Source organism: Marmota monax, unplaced genomic scaffold (genome assembly GCF_021218885.2).
Source record: "Marmota monax isolate L192 unplaced genomic scaffold, Marmota_monax_Labrador192_F-V1.1 WCK01_AAM20220418_F8-fsc00068, whole genome shotgun sequence".
Classification (NCBI taxonomy): domain Eukaryota; kingdom Metazoa; phylum Chordata; class Mammalia; order Rodentia; family Sciuridae; genus Marmota; species Marmota monax.
The window spans coordinates 8,338,167-8,361,135 of record NW_026692352.1 but is presented as its reverse complement, the minus strand read 5'-3'; the positions used below and the strand labels follow the sequence as shown (position 1 = coordinate 8,361,135).

Below are 22,969 nucleotides of genomic sequence, written 5' to 3'. Positions count from 1 at the left end.
TCTCAGTGCTACCACTTACTTGCTGTATCATGTGAAATAAATGACTTTACCTCTGTTTTTTTTTTTTTTCTGTAAATGGAGTTGATGCCCTTCACAGAGTTGTTGGGAGGTTACACAAATGTAAAGGAAAACATAGGTACACAATGTGAACAGTAGCTGCCCGTCGTACTGTTTCCCATGTAGTGATTACGGCAATAAAGACAGTTGTTATATCTGTAGAAGAGGAACAGAATATGATTTAAATATCTAGCATTTTTTAGAGAACTTCCCAGTCTACAGACCGTTCTGCAGTCTCATTTGAGTGTAAAGAAACAAAATTAGATAGTCATGGCTGCTGGCATTATTCCTATTGCACAAGTAAGGAAACTGGAGTTCAGAGACACTGCCAGAAAGCAGAGCTGCTGGTCCTGGATGCCAGGGCTTTTCACTCTATTCCATGGCTGTTTGTCCTAACCCCTATTCACAGACCTATTTACTGTGGCTGTTTCTAAGCCACAGAATAGCAAGAAGGAAGAGCATTAAGATGTTTTTCAGGGCTCGGGTTGTAGCTCAGTGGTTGAGCACTTGCCTCGCATGTTTGAGACACTAGGTTCAATCCTCATCACCACATAAAAAATAAAATAAATTTAAAAAAACAAAGATATTGTGTCCATTTACAATTTAAAAAAAAATTTTAAAGATGTTTTTCAATCACTGAGAACTGACTGCTTTGAAAGTAAGGTGCTATTGCACATTAACATTAACCTCTGAGGGATAAATTAGCAGGGTAACATGGTCTCAGATTTTAGAGTAGCCAACAAATCACTGTGAATCTGAACCCAAGGAGTTTAACTCACCAAAACCCTGTTTTATAACTCTTGAAGATTTTAAAATAAGATCAGAGCCTCCTCCATATTCTTTCCACTATTTTAGCTTTTCTCTTCTTCTTGAACTCCTTGGAAGGAATTTCATAATAGTTACATGCCTAATTCTGTGGAATGAAAAGTTCCCAGAGTTCCAATCAATTATTCTTTATCTCTTCTCCACATTTTCTCTACTAAAAATTTTGGTGAGGCTGCTTCCTTTTAAATATTTCATAAATATTTAAATTTCTAGTAATCCTTGTGTTTTCTAACTTACTCCTCAACAGAATATTTTAAGTCCTAGGTTTTCTCTGGGGTCAAGCAATACCCAAAGGGACACTTTTGGGGAAATCTTCAGCATCCACTGGAAGAATGTTATGGGGGTGGGGGCAGAAGTCTTCAAATAGCTCCTTCCCCTGTGGAGAGAATGCTTGGTGCCTTATAGGTCAGGACCCCTTATTCCTCTGGGTTTCTGCCAGCAGGGAGGGATGCAATGGAGCTCAGCAGTTCACTCCAGTGCCTTCTGATGACCTTGGTCCTTCCCCGATGAAAAATGAGTGGGTGAGCTGGGGAAAAAGCAGGGGCCAGAGCAGGGTGGGGAGGGAAGCAACATTTCTCAGAGGACTCACCCTCCCCTCTTCTCATCTCTGGAAGGGCCTTTTCCTCTCCATACCCTTCTGCCTTCTACATCGATGGTGTTTTTAACTGAGATCAGACTCCCACCTCCTCTGGGACCCCTGTTGGATGCTGAGCGCAAGTGTGGGAGGTGAGAGGAGCGTCTCCCCAGACCCAGACCAAATCTCCTGCAGAGCAAAAAAGACTGACCCAGGCCCCAGCCCAGAGGCGGAGGATGCTGTCTGAATCACCCACCCTTTTTTTCCACTGAGACAATGAGGAAAATAAAACATCCAGACCAGTTTCCAGCCAGATCTGAAATCCTCATGCCTTTAAAAAAAAAAAAAAAGTTATTCTAGCTAACCCTGAAACATCAGACCTTCCTCCTAAATCTTTTGCTTGCTTGTTGGTTTTTGTTTACAGCTGGGTCTAGTCACCCCCAGAGCAGGCCTTGAATTGGAACATGAACTCCATAAAATCCCCACAGACTCCTCTGCATTGTCCTGGAACAGGCTCCAGCCCTGACCTTCAGGACACTCCAGACTCTGGAGGAGGAAAAGGAGACAAGGAGAAACCTGACCCTGCTGTCTTCATTCTAAACCTTGATCCCTCTTCCTGTTCTGCCTTTTATACCAGACTCTCCCCCTTGCCATCCCAGCCAGCCAGCATAGATCAAATCTAGTATTACCTGCCAGAACCCACAGACTGTTAGAGAAGGGAGCATCTCGTCCAACTCCTCAACACCAGCAGCTTTGGATGGCTCCCCAATGTCTCTTGAGATCCGCCCCCTCTTTACCCACCCACCCCTCTTTATTTCTGTTTGTTGGTTTGTTCTTTGAGGCTTATCCCTAGTAAAGGAAGGCAATAAATGATTGTTTAATTGGCCCCAACCCAGATTCCAGAGCCTACTGTAACGCTGATTTGGGGCTAGAAGTAGGATTAGAACTTTGTATTTAGTAGTAAAGCCATCTTGAACTTCTGAAGGCTCTTGATTATGGCTAAACATCCTATTACAAGTAGCTATACATAGGGTTCACTCTGGGTGCTACAAAATCAGTAGATATGGCTGTCTTTCTCTAGGATCTGAATTGTAAAGTCCCAGTTTTAAATTTCATTTTTGTTACTAATCTCACTTTCTTTAACCCTAAACTAGGAGTGATTTCCAACCTTATTTTAAGTATACCCTTTTAACCAGATCTTACGTGGAACAGAGTATATGAAACACATGAGTGTAGCAGCTCTGGATTGCAGGGGAGAGGGAGGGTGCAGTGCTGCAAACCGGAGCTGTGCCTAGTGCCTACCCCTCCTCTTTTCCCATGCTTGCCTGGGAAAGCTGGAACACAATGTGAAAATCTTGGCCTGTGGCAGATATTTCAAAACAGGGACCAACAGAGCAGTGCTGAGCTATGAAAATTTTTTTCATCAGTGTACAACAAAATGAAAAATATGAAGAAGAAGATAGTGTCAGTTTTCATAAAGCTAAATGTAATCAGATATTAAAACTTCCCTTTGTTCATAGATACTATATGTGCATATACTAACATGTTCTTTTATGTGTGTGTAAAATGACAGTCCTAGTAAAGAGCAGTTTGTACACATTTGACATCATTAAAAGTTGGCAGCCCCATGTGGCCATTTCTAAAAGAACACAGATGAAGAAGCAAAGAGGCAGTGCTTTAATTCATTTGTAAAGTGGGAGTGTCTGGAAACAATGAGCTAGAAGTGATTCTAGTCCCCAGCCTCTGGTGCACTCCTGGCCCAAAGCCTCTGAATTCTACCCTCAAATTCAGGCCCACCCTGCACCCTTGTATTATGTCAGTGCTCAGGATCCTTTGTCCCTTTGGCTCAATTCTGGCCCTGCTCTTGTGTGTCACCTAGGGTCAGCCCTGGAATTATGCCTCATTTTCCTGTTCTTCAGTCTCTGCCCTATGACTCTGCCTGTTGTCTTGAATTCCACCCAGGATTGGACCATATCATGCATTTATGTAACTCCTCTCATAGACCAGAGTCTCCTAGATGTTGAACCAGTGACTGGAGCCCACTGCCCACTGGAAAACTGCTGTTGCCAGTGAGCTGTCTGCCTGAATTTCTGAAAAAAATTCACTTCTGCTCCTCCTGAACATGCTGTCTCCTCCTCTTGGACTCCTGCCCACATTTCTAGGTGATGCCCCAGTTTCTGTTTTGTGTTCACTCATTCAGGACACACGAGGGAGTACCTGTTTTTGTCAGACCCTGTCCTACAGTCAAGGGCTAGCGAAGGGCACAAGAAACAGACCTGTTTTCAGTGAACTCCTGAGCCTTGTTTATGTTCTCCAGTTTAACTTTTCTCTATCAAATGGCTTTTGGAACCCTAGTGACTCTATGCCTTCTCCATTTTCACAGGGTTTACCTGTTTTTAATTGAAGTATGCCTCGCTCTCTGCCAACATATATCTACCAGATAAAAAATTTGAGGTTAACTTCAAGTATGAAAATTTGATTTTTTTTTTTTTTAATTTCTGAAATTAGCTTCAATAGCAAGGCTCCATCTGGGCAGTAATAGACATAGAAGATTTAATCAAATCAAGGTAAGACTGGTCAACTCAGCATTTTTTCAATTAATTCAAGCTTCTCCTACTTCCTCTCTGAAAAGCTATTTTAAGTTTTCAGAGGCTTAGGAAACTGGGAGCAGTTTGTCGAGCTAGAGCACAGGCTTTGGGAATAGGGGAGGAGATGTGTGAAAGACAGGGTGAGAACATGTCTCGTTCTGTCTTCTCAGTCTTTCTGTCTCTACCACATCAGAAGAGACCTGATAAAAATCAGTTGCATACCTGTAATCCCAGAGACTTGGGAGGCCGAGGCCAGAGGATTGCAAGTTCAAGGCAAGCCTCAGCAACTTAGTGAGTTCTTAAGCAACTTAGTCTCAAAATAAAACATTAAAATTGCTGGGGATATGGCTCAATATTTAAGTGCCCCTGTGTTCAATTTCTGGTACCTCCCCCAAAAAAAGTTGCCCAATAAGTAGCTATTCAAATAACTTATTTGAATTATTTAGTTACAGTGTTTGGCTATAAATTTATTTATAGTTATACAAAATTTTGTTTTATGCCTTCCACCTTATTTTCAGATATTTTTGTTTTTGAGAAACTCACTGTTGAGAAGAGGAGAAAGGAAACATCAAAAACAGTCTAACTTTATTCACAGGAGTTAAGAGACTGAACTATCCAAAATTCTGAATATTGAAACAATGGTTTAAAATTGTTGTGGTATAAAACAAAGAAAAACTCAAAATGGAGGATGTACTAACTAGGCTGAAGAGATGAGGTTATACTAATGACCTAAATTTTATATTTATGTATCTACTGTTTGATTTTGTTTGCCACCTCCTCACCCCTTTTCTGGGTGAGGTCAGTGAATAAAATTCATTTATGACTGATGAATCATATTGGCCAAAACATCCAGCCAAGACAGAAAGGAATAGATTGCATAGTATGAGAAACTTCTGAGAATGAGAATGAGATCTTGAAGGATTCTCGGAGAATGTTTAGTTCCATACTCCTCAAATGACAACATATCCGGAGGTCAAGAGAGGAGCTAATTCAATATCATACAGATCATCGGCAAGGCTAGAATTAAAACCTAGGTTGCTTGAATGTCAGTTAGTGTTCCCAATGATGTTGGTGATGACAAGCTCTCATATCTGTGTAATAAGACTGTGGTTTATAAAGTGTTCATGCCTATACAATACATATATCATATGCATAAAAGGCCATTGTAATACATAGAGTGTTAGAATCATATAAACACATGAACCCACAATGATGAGTTGAATCAGTGGATTAGGTCTTCTTAAAAAATTTATATTGGTATCTTATAATTTTATAAAAAGTGGGATTTATTATGCCATATTTGTACATACATATCACATAATTTGATCAGTCTCAATCCCCAGTATCTTCCCTTTCCCTCTCCACCTCCCTCCCCCAATCTGCTTACTTTACTCTACTGATCTCTTTTTATTATTATTATTTTAATTAATGCATTATAATTATATATATGTAAGGAGGTGGGGGTGATGGATTCAGTCTTAATGATAATCTTAGGTAAGTTAGTTGACTTTCCTGTATCAACTTCTGAATCAACAACATAAAAACAAAGCATTCTTCATATTTTGAAGATTAAGAATTTATTTAAAGCATATAGCATAATGTTTAGTACATGATAAACATTAAATATCTGTTGAATGTATAGCTAATTGTTGCTGCCTTCTTATGATCGTCACAACCCTTTGGTTTTCTTGTTTGTTTTGAGGCAGTGTCTCTCTATATTGCCCAGGCTGACCTTGAACTCTCCCTTCAGCCTCCAGAGTAAACTGACTACAGGTTCACACCACCACCCAGCTCTCACCAGACCTTTGAATACTATGCTACTCTCCAAAACTAAGATAGCATACTTAACTTTAACTTTGTTTTGCCCAAACTAAAAAATATTTCTTTTATAGTACTGTGATTAATTATATACCAGATAAACTCTGCTGACTTCCTTGATTTAAAGTGCATTATACTTAAGTAATTGAGGTACTTAAAAACAAAGGTGTCTTTTTATTTTGTTAAATTATTTATTGTTTATTTGCTATGCTGGGGATCAAACCCAGGGCCTCCTACATGGTAGCTCTACCACCAAGCTACATCCTCAGCCCCAAGGTGTCTCTTAAAATACATTACTACTGATAATAAAAGCTAATAAGAGTTTACTGTGTGACAGACAGTGTTCTAAGCATCTTATTTTCTTCTCCTGCAGTACAGGGATAGAGCCCAGGGGCACTTGATCCCTGAGCTACACTTCTTGCCCTTTTTATTTTATTTTGAGACAGGGTCCTTCTAAGTTTCTGAGGCTGGCTTCAATCTTGCCATCTTCCCACCTCAACCTCCCAGGTCACTAGAAGTACAGGCATACCTCAACCTCCCAAGTCACTAGGATTACAGGCATGTACCATTGCATCCAATCCAATGAGGTAGATACTTTTTATCATTCCCATTTTACAAAAAAGGAAATTGAGGCACAGAAATGTTAAAAGCCTTTCCCTCATTCCCTCAGCTAGTAAGTAAAGGGACTACATTTCAAACCCAGACAGTTTTTTAAAAATATTTATTTTTTAGGTGTAGATGGACACAACACAATACCTTTATTTTTATTTGGTGCTGAGGCTCGAACCCAGGCCCCGCCTGTGCTAGGCGAGCGCTCTACCATTGAGCCACAATCCCAGCCCCTCAAACCCAGACAGCTTGGCCCCAGGATCCAAGCTCTCAACTATTAAGCCATACCTTGAAATTCTAGATTATAGGTCCTTGTCTCATACTGTCACAAGACCTGGTGGGTGGATGGGGACCTGGAAGAGACTCATTGCCATCTCTGTTCTTTTTGAGGTGGCTGTCTCTGGCCTTCCTAGCACATGGATCCTCTCCCTGGATTCCTTTAAGAGAGGGCCTCACAGAGTTCTTATTGCCTTTAGTTTTAACCTACGCCAGCTTTTGCCATTGACTAGACCTTAGCTTCAGTTTTCTCTGAATCTAGGAGAGATGTGCAAGGCAAGCACATCTCTCCTAGAGTCCACATAAACAGAGCTGAGAGGCCAGGCGGGCACTCCACCATAGGTAGGTACACTTTGTGGGGAAGAGAGGCCATCATTAGTTCATGAAGCACTGTTTTGGACAGTGGATGTAATAATTTGGGTTCCTGAGAAGCAGACATCAAGAAAAGTTTAGACCATGCAAGAACAACTGGAGAGACTTTGACAGCTCAGGTCAGCACAATACCTGCAGCTGCCACTCACCTTTCCTATAAAGTAAAAAAAAAAAAAAGAAAAAAAGAAAAAGAAAAAGAAAAGTTTAGACATGCCAAGAAATTTACTCGGTAAAACAGCTTCAAGGATAAGGAAAGGAACCCAGAGAACACTTTCAGGACTGACATGTGAAGGAGAGAAGGCAGGAAGGAGGATCAGGCTGTTACACAGTGCTAAATAGGCCCAACCACGTCAGTGCAGAATTTCCAGCCAAAGTTTCTGTTAAAGAAGTTCCATGTCTCACAGGCTTGTGTTAGAATTGCTGCCACTAGATGGGAACAGCTCACAGGAAGTTCATCCATGTGAATGTGGAGAGTTGAGGGGATACAGAGAACTGGCAGCTGGGCTTGTCTGTCAATTATGTTACCCACATCAGGAGTACAAGAGGGACATTTTTATAGCCACTGAAGCATCATCAGTGGTGAACAGGACATGGAGGGTTTAGACTCTTTTAAGAGCTTATAATCAAGTGGAAAGAGACAGATCAAAACCAGAATGTTTACGTGATAGCAGTAAATGCTTTGATAAAACATAAGGCCTAGTAATGTGATAAGGAATGACTAGAAAGCTATTTAGGTCAGATGGTCAGGAAAGATCTCTTGGGCTGTGGTTTCTTTATTAGTCATATGTGAATAGTTTTGTGGATATTTATGTAGTCTTCTGTGATTGTAGAGCATATTCTCCTCACCTAACCTCTAACCTTCACATGGAGCCACATAATGGAATGAGCCCTTACCTTGGTGTAAAATAGACCTTGCTGTGGGTCCTGGCTCAGGTGCTTCCTAATAGCTCAATAACATTGAGTAACATCATTTCTCTGAGGCTTAGTCTCTTCATCTGTTAAGTGGGTTTGTAAAGATTACTCCCCTGCCAACTTTTTTAGGGTTATTGGAAAAGGCAGAGTTGAGAACAGCCTACAATTGGAAAACAAATTTTTTTATAAATTCCTTTCACAATAGCATTAATAAATAAAATACTTAGGAACCAATTCTTTAAAAATACTAGATCTTGGGCTGGGGCTGTAGCTCAGTGGCAGAGTGCTTGCCTTGCACATGGGAGGCACTGGGTTCCATCCTCAACACCATATAAAAATAAACAAATAAAATAAAGGCATGCTGTCCATCTACAACTACAAAAAAAAATTAAAAATAAAATAAAAATACTAGATCTTTGTGGAGATGCTGAGACATCAAGAGGCAAAACTGGAAGATGAATAGAGAAGCTATTGATGTGAAGCCAGGAGATTTTTGTGGCAACAGCACTGGTTGCAGTTGTGGAGAAAAAACTTCCATCTGCAAGCTGGGTCCTCCCAGGCTCTCTGTGCCTACAGTCCTCCACCACATAGGTCAGTGGACTCTATTTGCACCCTCTGGGACAGATCTTGGCTCTGGTCAAAGCCTGAAGGTTTGGAAACGGTGTTCAAGATTTCCCATACCAGGCTCCTCTCACCATGGAGTGCTAAGGCATTTCTTATTCCCTAAAACAACTCCACAGGTAGCAATTTTTTAAATGTTACAAATTAGGGTTCTTGGATTAAAATACCATCCCTGGTGTTCATAGCCACCTCTCATCACACTGAGATTAGGGTTCCAAAGCCCATCTTTCTTTCCCAGCATCACATTGCCTCTCCTGAAGCCTAAGTTGCACTTCAGGCAAGTTCTACAGATCTCATAATTTCCTAGGCAAACCTACAATGCTTAGAATCCCAGCCTCACCATCTACACTAATCAGTTTAAGATATTATTCTTGTGAATATTCCACTGATTTTTTTCTTTTCTTTTTCAATACTGGGGGTCAAACCTAGGGCTTTGTATATGCTTTACCACTGAGCTACATCCAGACCTCTCTGCTAATGATTATTGATAAGCTGCCATGATTATGTCTGAGGTTTGTGTTTTGCAGCAATGGCCAATTGTCTGTTAGTTAGTGAAAGTCATTATAAAAGAAGGAGAAAGCTTTCCTCTTATAGAGTTAGGTTAAAAGCATGGTGATATATTTTAATTTTTTGTGAAAAGATTATAAGAATCAAGTGTATTGTTAAAATATGAACTTAGGGTACTTAATGGATGTATATAAATTCCAATGGGAATACCAATGGGTTCCACCTTGGAGAAAGGTGAAAGTGCTGCCCTGAATATAAATTTGTTCTTTTCTTTAATATTTATTTTTTAGTTGTAGTTGGACACAATACCTTATTTTTTTTATTCATATATTTTTATGTGGTGCTGAGGATCGAACCCAGGGTCTCGCACGTGCGAGGCAGGTGCTGTACCGCTAAGCCACAACCCTAGCCCATAAATTTCAACTGCAAGGTTCAGCTCATAGAACAAAAACAAGATCCACGCTTTTGGGCTGGCCTGCAGTTCCTACGATGGTGCCTGCAGTAAATGCTTATGACCCTAAGGAAAAGACAAGAATAAACCTTTGAGGGGGACCACCTAACCAACTCAAACCCCCACAGGGAGTAGGAGAGATACCTGCCACAATTAAGGTATATGGTGGGTGTGGTCAGGTAAGGAGACAACAGAAATTGTAACCTGATCTCAAATGAACAAGACAATATATAGCTAAATATAGACTTGCTGTCCAAGAAAAGAAACATAGGACCCAGGAAACCTCAGTGCCACAGTATATTTATTGAACACCTTCTTGTTCAAATCCAGGTGTTTACTAGGCATAGAACATTGTGGTAGACACTGTCAGAGAAACGGGGATTGTCTAAATCCCAACTTCTAAACACTCCCTGCCTCATTTTATGTGACATATTTGTGAATTCTCACTACAATAAATGGCAAAATCAAACACCATAAAGATGTCACAGAAGGCCTAAGTAATTCCAACTAGAGGCCTAAATGAGATGCTTCTGCCAGGAGTGGGGTGCATGCCTGTAATCCTGATGACCCAAGAGGCTGAGGCAGGAGGATTGCAAGTTCGAAGCCATCTTCAGCTACTTAGTGAGGCTCTAAGCCACTTATTGAGACCCTATCTCAAAATAAAACATATAAAGGGCTGGGGATGTGACTCAGTGGTTAAGTACCCCTGGGTTCAATTCCTGATACCAAAAAAATAAAATAAGATACGCCAGTGCAAATATCTGTAAGGATCTATGACCAGGAACTGTGCCATGCCACTAAGCTACAGCCATTCATTCCCTGTCTTCTGTGCCCTTCCCAGAATCAATATCTGCTAAGTATACGGTGAGATCATATGCACCAAGGTCAGGATGTTCTGACTTGGCTCTCCCAAGCTCTGAGATGTTCTTTCTCAGGTTCTTCCTTGAAGGGGCAGGGGAATCATAGTTGCAGAAAGTCCCATGGGATCTCATGTTACTTCCTGTCACTGCAGCCTTTTTCTTCTTCCTTTGCTTTATAGTTTTGATAAACAGTAGGAAACTTATATTTTTGAACTTGGATAATTATTTATACTAGTCTTTAATAGTTTGATCTAGCAGATGTTCACTTGCCATGAAAATGTGATTTGCACTATAATCTCACAGAAAGATAACCAGCCAGTCAGCCAGAGTCCTAGTGATTAGACTTATGACTTGATTCACACACACACACATGTAAACAAATCCTCATTCACAATGACACAACTTTCTTTTGGTTTAGGGAAAGAAGCCCTGGAGCAGGAGCTCTGAATTCTGATTCTAGGGTTCACTTTTGGTCTAGTACATGGCTTTGGACAGTAGTCTCACTTTGTGGGCCACAGTTTCTCCAACTGAAATAAGATTTGGGGGCCAGTGATGAATTGACCTCCAGAGACCCTTCCAATTGCCACTTTGTGTGAGTCACCATGTACAGTGAAGCTATTTTTTTGTTTGCCCTAAATTTATGAGTTCTTCCTTCAATTTTGAAGGAAGACCTTTTTTAGATTTATTCCTTCTTAAATAATTTTAAACTTGAGCCAGGCACAGTGGCACATACCTGTAATCCCAGCTACTTGGAAGACTAAGGCAGAAAGACAGCAAGTTCAAGGCCAGCCTCAGCAGCTTAGCAAGACTCTGTCTCAAAATGAAAAATAAAAAGGGTTGGGGACATAGCTCAGTGATAAAGCACCTCTGAGTTCAATCCCCAATAGACTTGTGATTATGAGTTCAAGTGACCAGGAACTATGACCCTAACTTGCCCTCAGCTCCTGTCAGCGTCCTTTTGGTTTTAGACTTCTCTACCCATCCGATCCTTGCTTTTCAACTGGCCTTCTATAGGAAGTACCACTCCTTATGATCCTATACCATTCTATTTTCAAAATACTTTCATCAATCACATTCTCCTCATTAGAATCCTTAGAATTTTACCATCATCCACTTCTAAGGATAAAGGAAGAGACAGGGATCCAGCCAGCAGTCATTACTTAAGTATTTGATAATTATTATTTATCTGAATTTCATCTCAGCAAATACTCAAAAAATCCCCTTTCTCATTTGACAATATGGAGAATGAGGTTTACAAAGAGAGTAAAGTTTCCATACCAGGACTGGGGAAGTGCACCCCAGGATTCTACTTGGCCACAGATAGGAAGGACCATTGAGAATATGGTTTTAAATTTATAATTTTGATGATATAAAGAAGAGTCTTTGGAAGCATTTGTTTTTTGTTGCTGGTTTTTGTTTTGTTTTGTTTTTTTCTCTTAACCTTCAGAGGCTGCTTTGCCCTTGAACTTTTAAGTAGATTCTAATCCTTCCATCTCTGCCCTGGAATCAAGAACCACAGATTATTAAAAATCAAACCTTAATCTTAATCTTGTGAATCTTAATCTAAATCGTGTGTCAATATGATCTGTTAGCTCTTTAGTGGGATCTGCTTTCTGTATTCAAGTTTCTCAAAGATAACTTTGATGTGTATGCTTGATCTAATCCAAGTTCTCCTTTTATAAGTAGAGAAAATAAGACCCAGGAAGAAAAATGGGCATGCCCAAATTCACTCAGCCACTAGATAATAGGCCTAATCCTAGACCCTCATTCTGTTACCTGACTCTGCTTCTCGAAAGGCTAAAACCATTCAGCTCATTGGAATTTTCAAGGAACTCCTTCCCCTGTGTAGGATTTGAAGACAGAGCTTTTTCAGATCTAGGCTTTGCTACTTTCTAGCTGTGTAATTCCCGGAATCTCTGAGCCCGTTTCTTTATCCTCTCTGTGTGTATGTGTGTAGAGAGAGAGATAATATCTACCTCACAGGGCAATTAGGAACACATAGTAGGTGCTTAGTAAGTGATAATTGTGATTATTATTATCAATATTGGCCTTGTGGTTCTTACTAATCTCCCATATAACATCTATACAGGATATAGTTGTAACTAAAACAGTGACAATTGCTTTCCAAGTGCCCACTGTGGCTTGGAATGAAACTCATACCTCTTCAGCCCTACGTTCTCAGCCAACTCCATGGGTAGGTACTCCAGGTATAGAAGCAGCTTAGTATCGTAAGTGCTTTACATAAAATGATCTCTAATCCTCATAGCAGCCCTACAAAGTATGTATCATCCCTGCTGAACAAGTGAGAATCAAAGAGGTTTATTAACATGTCCCACGCCACAGAGCTAGGAGTTAACACAGGCTCTGAGGGCAGCTGGGCTCCATCATGTTCTTTGGCCTACCTCTTTATGGGTCTTGAGACCCTCTGAGGCTTTTGAGGGTGGGGAGTATTTTGGGGAAGGGATAAAGATAAAAAGGGCATTGAGATAAGAGAACTAGTCATTATTTGGCCAGTCATCTTTTCCAGAAACTCCCGCCAACCTCCCCTTTCCTGCTCCTGTTATCATTAGCCAGTTGATGGCTGGTCTGGTCTGGGCTGGGCTCCTCTGCGAAATCCTTCAGAGCTTTCCTGTTCTAGAGTTTTGCAAGAAGGTGGGGGGGAGTGTTTGTATGCTGGGCAGGCTTCCCAGGGGTGGTTGTGGAAAGGAAGGGGAGTGATTTCGTAGGGCCCTAAAAAGAAGCCAGGAAGAAAAGGGAAAAAATAAAACCCTGCATAAAAGAAAACAAATGGACTGAGGCACTCAGTCATTATCTTTAGTCTAGACTTAGGGATAGAAACCCAGGCCAGGAGTCTGGAAACCTCCATTTTCTTCTTGCTGTGTACTTGACCTTCCTAATGACCCAAGCCACATCATTATAACAGCCTTGATAACAAGAGAATACCAGAAACAGCTCAGGCACACTAATTTAATGTTTTATCAGTATCATTTTTATTTTCTTCCCTTAAATGGTACCCTGGCAACAACAACAAATCCTATTAACATTTTTCACATGTGCACAGGTTTGGTCTCACCCTTACCTTATTCAATTCTGCAAACAGTTGGATGAGTCAGATAAGCAGGCTAGGGCTTACCCTCCCAGCTGCATAGGTAGGAACTGAAGCTGAGAGACCTTTGCCTGATCTCACAGTTACTTAGTGGCACAACTGAGCCTGGGTTCCTGGTATCATGACTCCTATGGAGGCATGAGGTTCACTCACTGAGAGATGGAATTTCAGCCCCTTGGGTCTTTTGACTCTAAAACATGTGTTCTTGCCTTTTTGTTTTACTAAAATTCACACTGCCCTGTCGGGATTGTGGGGTGAAGGCCTGAACAGTGAAGGTGGAGGAGGGTGGAGGAGGTCTAGGAAAGGAAACTCTTACTCCAGTGTATAATGCTTTAGCAAGGATTTTGTATATCCTGAGTGTTCACTTTTCATCCCAAAAGGGGAAAAAAAAAGAAAAAGTAAATCCCAGGTATATTTTATTAATGTCTTGCATATGTTTAACACTTGATAGTTTGTAAAGGGCTTATATGTATGTGTACATGTCAATGATTTTTGGTCATAGGATTATGCAACCATCACACAATCTAGTTTTAGAACTTTTTTTTTTTTTTTTGGTACCAGAAACCCAGGAGTGTTTAACCACTGAGCTACATCCCTTTCCCTTTTTAAAATTTTGAAACAAAGTCTCACTAAGTTGTTGAAGTGATCCTCAAACTTGCAGTCCTGCCTCAGCCTCCCAAGTCGTCTGGGATTACAGGCATGCACCACTGTATCCAGCAAAGTTTTAGGACTTTTTAATGTTTTATTAGTGCATTATAATTTGACATAATAGTTGGGTTCATTGTGACATTCATATATGCACATAATTTATTCCTATTTATTCCCCAGTAGTTCCCCTTTCTCTCTCAGTCTCCTTCCCCTGTTCCTTTCCTCTACTCTTCTAGTCTTCCTTTTCTTTGTTTACATGTATTTATTTTTCATTAGTGCATTATAATTATCCCACAAAAGTGGGATTTATTGTGGCATAGTTACGCATGCATGTAGCATAATTTAGTCTATTTTATTCCCCAGCTCTTCCCCTTTCCATGCCTTTCTCCCCTTGGATCCTCTACCTTTCCTCTAGTGATCTCCCTTCTATTTTCAAGAGATCCCTCTGACTTTTTTTTTAATTCCTTTTATTCTCCCTCTAGCTTCTGCATATGAGGAAAACATTTGACCCTTGAATTTCTGAGTCTGGCATATTTCACTTATCATGAGGTTCTCTAGTTACATCTATTTATCTGCAGAGGACATTATTTCATTTTTCTTTATTGCTGAGTAGAACTTGATTGTGTATACCTACCATGTTTTTCTTATCCATTTTTTGCTGCAGATAGAACATGTTTGTTACCCCAACAAGAAACCCTATGCTGATTGGCAGTTATTTCCTACTCTCTCATCTTTACCCCAGCCCTAAGAAACAACTAATCTACTTTTTGTCTCTCTATTTCACAATTATAAACATTTTCTTGATAGAATCTGGCTTCTTTCCCCTTAGCATAATGTTTTCAAGATTAATACGTGTTGTAACTTGTATCAGTGTTTTATTCTTTCTACTGCTCTCTATATATTCCACAGTCCATCATACAAGGATACCCCACATTTTATTGATTGATTAGTTGATAGGTATTTGGATTGTTTCTACTTTTTGGCTATTATGGATAATCCTGTGAACATTTGTGTGCAATTTTTTAAAAATATTTTTTATCTGTCAAAGGACCTTTATTTTATTTATTTTTATGTGGTACTGAGGATCAAACCCAATGTTTCACACATGCTAGGCAAGTGCTCTACCACTGAGCCCCAGCCCCAGCCCCAGCCCCTGTGTGCATTTTTGTGTGTGTATGTGGACATACTTTTACATTTCTCAAGGGTATATACCTATGAATGGAACTGCTAGGTCATGTGATAATTTAACTTTATCAGGAAGAATCATCAAACTGTGTGTTCATACCTCTGATATATTGTTCACATAATATAAAACTCACCCATTTAAAGTATATAGTTTAGCTAGGCACTATGGCACATACCTGTAATCCCAGTGACTTGGGAGGCTGAGGCCAGAGGATTTCAAGTTTAAGGCCAGCCTCAGCAACTTAGCAAGATCCTAAGCAACTTAGTGAGACACCCTGTCTTAAAATTAAAAAAAAAATTAAAAGGGCTAGAGATGTGTCTCAATGGTTAAGTTCCTGGTACCAAAAAAATAAAGTGTTCAGTTCAGTGATTTTAGTATATTCACGGGGTTTTGCAACCATCACCAAAATCTACTTTTACAAGTTTTTCATCACCCTAGAAAGGAGACTCATAATCATTAGCAGTTACTCTCTATTTCCACTACCCCATGCTCATTTCCAGGCAATAACTAATTTACTTTCTGTCTGTCTGGATTTACCTGTTCCAAACATTTCACATACATTAAATCATGCAATCAGTGGTCTTCTGTGACTAGCTTCTTTCGCTTAGCACACTATTTTGAAGATCATTTTATTTGTTTCATTTGTTTATAGGGCTACATAATAGTACACTGTATGGATGAATTGCATTTTGTTTAGCATTCATCAGTTAATAGACTTTTTGGCTATCATGATAAAGCTGTTATGGACATTCAGGTACAGAATAAGCAGGTTGTGACACACTGTCCTTTATTCTGAAGTCAGTGAATATTTCTGAGAGACTAGTTATGCATTAGAGTTTGTTGATCAACAAATTTCAATGAGTTGTGTCACACATTGGGCTTGATATTGGGGAGAAAATCATCACAAAAGAAAAAATCTGCCTTCACTGAATTCACAGCCTAATGTACAGAGTGGTGAGAGAGAGGTTCCTATGTTCCTAGAATTCCTCTGAAGGATAAGGAAGCACTGGTAAGCAACAAAGTTGAAGAAATACACAGGATAATGGTTTTAGAGAGAAAGAACTTTGTACATCACCTTAAGGATAACAGGAAGCCAATGAAGATGTTTCAGTAGGGCAGTGGCATGGCCATGATGTGGTTGTTGAAGAAGGCAAAGGCCTAGAAGTCACCTGGGCTCCGGGCTTGAAGAACTGACATGATGATGTGTTTCACTGAGAAGGGACACAGACTCGTTGAGTTCATTTAGACTGCTGAGCCTGCCTGCCTATGGGACATCTGAATGGAAACGCCCAGCAGGTGGAGGGATATTACAACAGGGAGCCCCGGAAGAATCGAACTAGAGGTAAAGTTTGAGAGTTGTCATCACATTAGTAGTGACTGAGCTTGGGAATAGATGGGGATGTCCCTGCAGAGGCTCCAGGGTTAGAATGAGGCTATAAGAGGGGCTAGAGCTGAATCCTGAGGTGTGGGGGTCGGCAGAAAGACCACAGAGCATGTAGGACCTCACCTGAGGCTTTCTTTTCATTCCTCCCCTGGGTCTTTTCAGGCAGCAGCTTGTGTTCCTCCCCTAGCACCATGGCTACCATGTCCCCTAGCATAAACCCTCTCCCTCCTATTAGAGAGTTCATCTTGCAAACCTAATGGAGTAATAAAGCTATTGATTTTGTTAACAAACGTCTGGGTCACTATGCGACCTATAATGGGAATTCATTTGGAGGTCAGTACAGCTGTCAGTGGAACAGTTTCCCCAGAGGCCCACTGGCTTTTTCTCTGTAGACTAGCAAAGACGTCCTTCCCAGCATCAGAAATGACTGGAGAGAAATGAGAATGGTGGGGCATTTATAAGCTGATTGTCCTGCCTAGGGCCATGAGAAGTGCACAGCCAGAAATAGATCAGGTAACCAGGAGCAGATAGAGATCTGTTTCACCTCTGGTATGATTTGAATAACACTAGAAGGTCACCATCATCACCACCACCAGCTAGCACATCACCTGAACTTCTATCTTTAAACCTATATTCCATTAGAATGAAAGTTTCACTATTGAAAATTTTGAATGCTTAATGATTGTTTTTGCTTATTCTGCAGTCATGGACTAAAAACCTTCTAGGTAGGACCTCTATTAGGCAAATGCTGAAGGTATGGAGATAACATCATGATCATAGCTCATAAAAACCCATGGGCTAGACAAGGAAACAGAGTGACCATGGATATAGTGAAAGCATAAACAAAGTACTGTTGGCATCCAGAAGAAAAACCAGTCCAGGAAAGTTTCAGAGAGGTTGTGATGTCTGTGCAGGGTCTTAACATCTGCATATGCATTTTCTAGGAAAGTCAAAGTGAAATCCAGGTGGAAGAAACAGCATAAGCCAAAACAAAGAATTACAAGAAGCTGGTGTGTTCAGGGACTGATGATGCTTCCATATGACTTGTTTATGGGTGGAGAAAAGCAGGAAATAGGTCAGTCTCTGAAAGGCCTTGTATGTTATGCTAAGGAATTTAGACTAAGCTTAGCCAGCCACATGAATAATACCTTTGGCTTGAAGTGTAGAACTCTAGACTATTATCTGTCCTTAATACCTCACTTCCTTTCTAACACAAAAAAGGAGAGTTTGAGATAAGAGAGGAAGAAAGACCAATGGACGGAGAGCGGTGGGGAGTGGGAAACTTAACAGCCCTCAGAGGACTTGCATGAGCAGGCAGCAGGAACTGGGGTTCAATCTAAAGGAACAGTTGCAAGTACATTTGTGCTTTTATTATTAATATAGTAAGACACAGTCCTGGGTCTCAGTTAATGAGTCTTCGGCAAGCAGTGCCTCATTTAACAAAGCCAGCATAGCTTTTAAGGGCGGTGACCACAGCTGGAGCAACCACTGAGGAGGAGGACTGTGTTACTATGCTCAAGAGGCTAACCTTACCTGACTTCTGGACCATAGGTAGCCATACTTCTTGAGCTAGAGCAGATCAGCCCCAGGTTGTGATAGGCAGTGTCCTTCAGGAGCAGTACAAAGTTACAGAGCACCTCCACCAAGATGGCCCAGGCTGGGTATGGTCGTACATACCTATAATCCCTGCAGCTGGGGAGGCTGAGGCAGAAGTTCAAAGACAGCCTCAGCAAAAAGCTAGGTGCTAAGCAACTCAGTGAGACCCTGTTTCCCCTCAAATACAAAATAGAGCTGTGGATGTGGCTCAGTGGTTGAGTACCCCTGAGCTCAATCCATGGTACCCCCCACCAAAAAAAAAAAAGATGTCCCAGAAGCCCCAGCCCTCCTCTCTGGGAGGTGAGAGGGAGCAGGTATATGAGGGAATGAATGCTACAGCTAGATTAGTCCTTCCGATCTTCATATTTTTCCTTCCTCTGACAGCCATCTTTAGGATAAGGATACCTTTTCTGCCTTCTTCACTCACAGAATTCTTTCTCCTTTTCACAGACTCCCTGAGAAACATTTCCTCAGCCAGTCAGGGGCCCCGCTCTTCTCCAGCTGAGCTCAGCAGCTCCAGTCATCACCTGCTGCGAGAACGAAAATCCTCAGCCCCGTCACACTCCAGCCAGCCAACTTTGTTCACATTCGAACCTTCTGTGTCAAATCATGTGCAGCCCACCTTGTCCACCAGTGCACCTCAGGAGTATCTCTACTTGCACCAGTGCATAAGTCGGAGAACGGAAAATGCAAGGTAGGAGGTGGCCACGACCACTCTCAGGCAACTCCTATTTTTCACTGCTTTTTAATTTTAAAGAAAAGAAGGTAAGGGCTGAGGATGTGGCTCAAGCGGTAGCGCGCTCGCCTGGCATGCATGCGGCCCGGGTTCGATCCTCAGCACCACATACAAACAAAGATGTGGTGTCCGCTGAAAACTAAAAAATAAATATAAAATTCTCTCTCTCTCTCTCTCTCTGTCTCTCTCTGTCTCTCTGTGTCTCTCTTAAAAAAAAAAAGAAAAGAAGGTAACATATCTTTTCGGGTAAATATGTATAAAACAAAGGAATTTTTTGTTTATGTAGCCTTCACATTTGTTGGTTTCATCTATATTGCTACAAAGTAACAATTGGGTTCTCATTATCAAAAATTATACTATAAAATTTTTGTTTGATTTGGGGGTAAAAGGCATTTGACTACAGTTTCAGAATTGCAAACTGTAGATGATTTACTTGTTGGCTAAGAGAGAAAAGTTAGAGAACTTCAACATTGTTGAACAAATCCATATCTCACTTTTGCTCTGGAGCTGCATTGTTCCATAAGGTAGCTACTCTGCACATGTGGCTATTTAAATAAAATTGGGTAAAACTTAGAATTCATTTCCTCCCTCATACCAGTCACAGTTCAATAGTCCTGTGGGAATGGGGACTACCATACTGGAAAACACTGACATAAAACATTTTTTCATCACCGAAATTTTTCGAGCAAGGACTCACTGCTCTAGAATAATGGTCTGTCTGGCTTTCTAACATCATCAGCTGTGTCATAGGTACAGAACCTGTACCTATTTTTATGAGCTTTTCTTCCCATTGTTAGGCAAAATGAGCACAGAGCTCATAGGCTTTGTCAGAGCTGGTTCTGAATTGCTACCATAGCCAGCAGATTACAGATCATGTTCCTGAGTTGATTAATTTAGAAATATCTGATTTATTTCATAAGAATTAAGGCAAATAGAGAAATGGCTATAAATATATTTATTCACAATATCTGTGAGAATGTTTTCATGATGTCACTTGAATAAGCACACTGAGAGATGGCCAGTGCAGATAATTTAGCTCCATTTTATCACAAGGAAACAGGCTAACAGCTAACAAGGGGCAGGACAAGAAACCAGGTCTTCACAGTTCTGCTCCTGTACTCATCTCTATTCGACTGTGCTTCTGTATATATATATATTTTTTCTGCTACTAGGGATTGAATCCAGGGACACTCTACCACTGTACTACATTCCCAGCCATTTTATTTTTTATTTCAAGACAGGGTTTTGTTTAAATTGATCCTAAGTGGCCTTGCTCCCACCGTAACATTCCTGAGTCGCTGGGATTAGAGGTGTGCAGGATCATATCGGCAAATTTAAATTTTCACAATGTACCAGAAAATATGGAATACTTAGGAAAAAACTGATTAGCAGACATGTAAGACCTCTTCATTGAAAACTATCAAACATTGGTGAAAGAAATTAAAAATAGAGAAATATATAACAAAGATACAATATAGTTATGAAATAGAACTAACTTTAATAAAATGGCAGTTCTTCCCAAATTGATCTATAGTTTCAACACAATCCAAATAAAAATCCCAGCAAGGTTTTCATGGGTATTGATAAAATAATTCTAAAATCGATGTGAAAATGCAAACAACCTACAATGCCCAAAGTAATTTTAAAAGAACAATAAAATTAGAATAGCCAAAGAAATTTTTTAAAGAACAACAGTAAAGTTAAAGGATTTATACTATCTGATTTCAAGACTTCCTATCAAATATTGGTAATCATGACAGTACTGTGGGAGATTGAAGATGGTGTATTAGAGGAAGGCTGCATTTCTGGTTGCTCCAAATTCCTACTGCTTGAATTTCAGCAGTAAGTGGTGAAAGAGAAAATTCACTGAAATTCAGTATCAGACAGTCAGACTCTTAGAGATCCAGAAATTCAAGTTCATTGAACAAAAGACAAGAAAGAATAAATGGTAGCCAAGCTAGTGGTAGCAGTAGCACCAGTTCACTGCAAAGGTAGGGTTAACAGAAACATATGGGACAAACCTGTTGAACAGAAAAGGTCTCTGAACTTAGCTGAACCAGAGGCTACACAGTAAACTGGTGTTTGAAAAGCACTGGCAAGCCAGGCACAGAGACACATACCTGTAATTACAGACGCTTGGGCGGCTGAGACAGAAGGATTGGGAGCTCAAATCTAGCCTCAGGAATAGTGAGGCACTAAACAAGTCAGCAAAACCCTTTCTCTAAATTAAACAAAAATACAAACTAAGGCTGGGGATGTGACTCAGTGGTTGAGTGCCCCTGAGTTGAATCCCCAGTACCCCTCCCCGCCACCACCAAAAAAAGCACTGTTAAGTAGAGAGCCATATTGAGAAGGCCACACTGCAGCTTGGCTTCAGGAGCAGCAAAATTGCCATACTGTGTGCCCTTGAATTTACCTAGCAGAATATGATTAAAAGAGGCAGAGAGGAGATTGTACTCAGGGAGACTTGCATCCCTTTGACTCTGGTAGCTCACATGACCTGATGAAGAGGATTGGAAAACTGAAAAGGCAGGTGTCATTATACTCAGGGTCTGAATCTGGAAAGGCCACATTCTTGGGTGTAGAGTGAGAAACCTGTGGAGGGTTGGCTTCCTGACCCTACAAATAGAATCCATGGGAGGCCCCTGAGATGCAGAGATCAGCATCTGCCCAGCTCTAGGAGTATGCTGGATCTGATCTCTTCCGAGCAGATGCCATCCAACATAGACCCAAAGACCTGATTAAAGCTAACCCCCAGCCACCAGACCTTCCCATTAAAAACTCTGCAACAGTCCCACCCTGGAAGTGCATTGACAGGATTCCAATTGACTGTACTTGCCATTCCATCCTACCTTCTACTGGTTAGAAGGAAAGCTGAGAATTATTTCAATCACCTTCAGTTCCAGTCAACTTCAGCTGTAGCTTGGTGAGCAATATAAAAATAAACATAAAAATAGCCCTCAGCCCTTGCTCAAGACAAAATGGAAGAAAGGCTAACCTGGAATAGGCACTGGACATCCAACCTTTTTTGACCACCTCAGTGGGATCAATTTTTTCATTTTTCACTAATATTATTTCCTTCTTTTCCCCCGTGGTATTCTTGCTGTGTTGATCACTGGGTTGATACACACACACACACTTTTCTTTTTTTCTCATTTTTTAAAGTTTATTTTTCTAGTTTGTCTTTTGAGAGTTAGAGTTTTTGTTTTGATTTTTTTTCACTCCTTTCTTCTCCCTGTCATAGCCAAATTCTCTTATTCTGTCTTTACTTACTTATTTTTTTTTTCTCCTCCTCCTTTGTAGGAATCACTGGCTACATCTCTTCTGCTCACATTTTGAACATTTCAAATTTTCTCTTACCTTCCTACTACATTGTCTTTTCCCTTAATGAACAATATTTTTACCATCTTCTAGAACTATTTGGTTTATATAATTCCTATACTCATCGTTCATGTTGTTGCAGTTATTAGTACTGTGGTTGGCAAGTTGACACCTGCTATTTACTTTAATGTCATACCTAGTTCATGGTTATTTGTTTTTGCTGTTAGCAATTGCTGACCCTACCATTCCTGTTCTGTGGTAATTAGCATTATAGATGTCATTAGAAACGTGGTATTTATTTTAATACTATGTATTGTTCAGTGCTATTATTTTCCCCCCACTTTACATGAGGTTCTGAGAATCTATGGGGACACTGTGAGAACATAGGGTAGAGACTGCTGTGCTAAATCCAAAATCCAGCCAAGAGACAGCCTATCTTGTTCATCAAAATTTAAACATGCTTAAACTTCAATGATACTTTAATACTAAGAATAGAAAAGACAAAACCCCAAACCAACCAGG

The 22,969-nt window shown here is 40.5% G+C and overlaps 1 protein-coding gene and 1 non-coding gene across 4 annotated transcripts in view; both read left to right on the top strand.

Moving 5' to 3' along the window:
• The window catches only part of Gab2 (GRB2 associated binding protein 2), a 200,607-nt gene that overhangs the window by 151,862 nt on the left and 25,776 nt on the right, over positions 1-22,969 (top strand). For all 3 annotated transcript variants that reach the window (XM_046442072.2, XM_058578566.1, XM_058578567.1), the window contains one exon: positions 18,841-19,084. In XM_046442072.2, coding sequence (XP_046298028.1) covers positions 18,841-19,084 — 244 coding nt within the window. The remainder of the gene's footprint in view (positions 1-18,840; positions 19,085-22,969) is intronic.
• Positions 7,177-7,281, top strand: LOC124091270 (small nucleolar RNA SNORA44). The gene has a single exon (XR_006851316.1). It is a non-coding gene; the product is annotated as a small nucleolar RNA SNORA44 (small nucleolar RNA).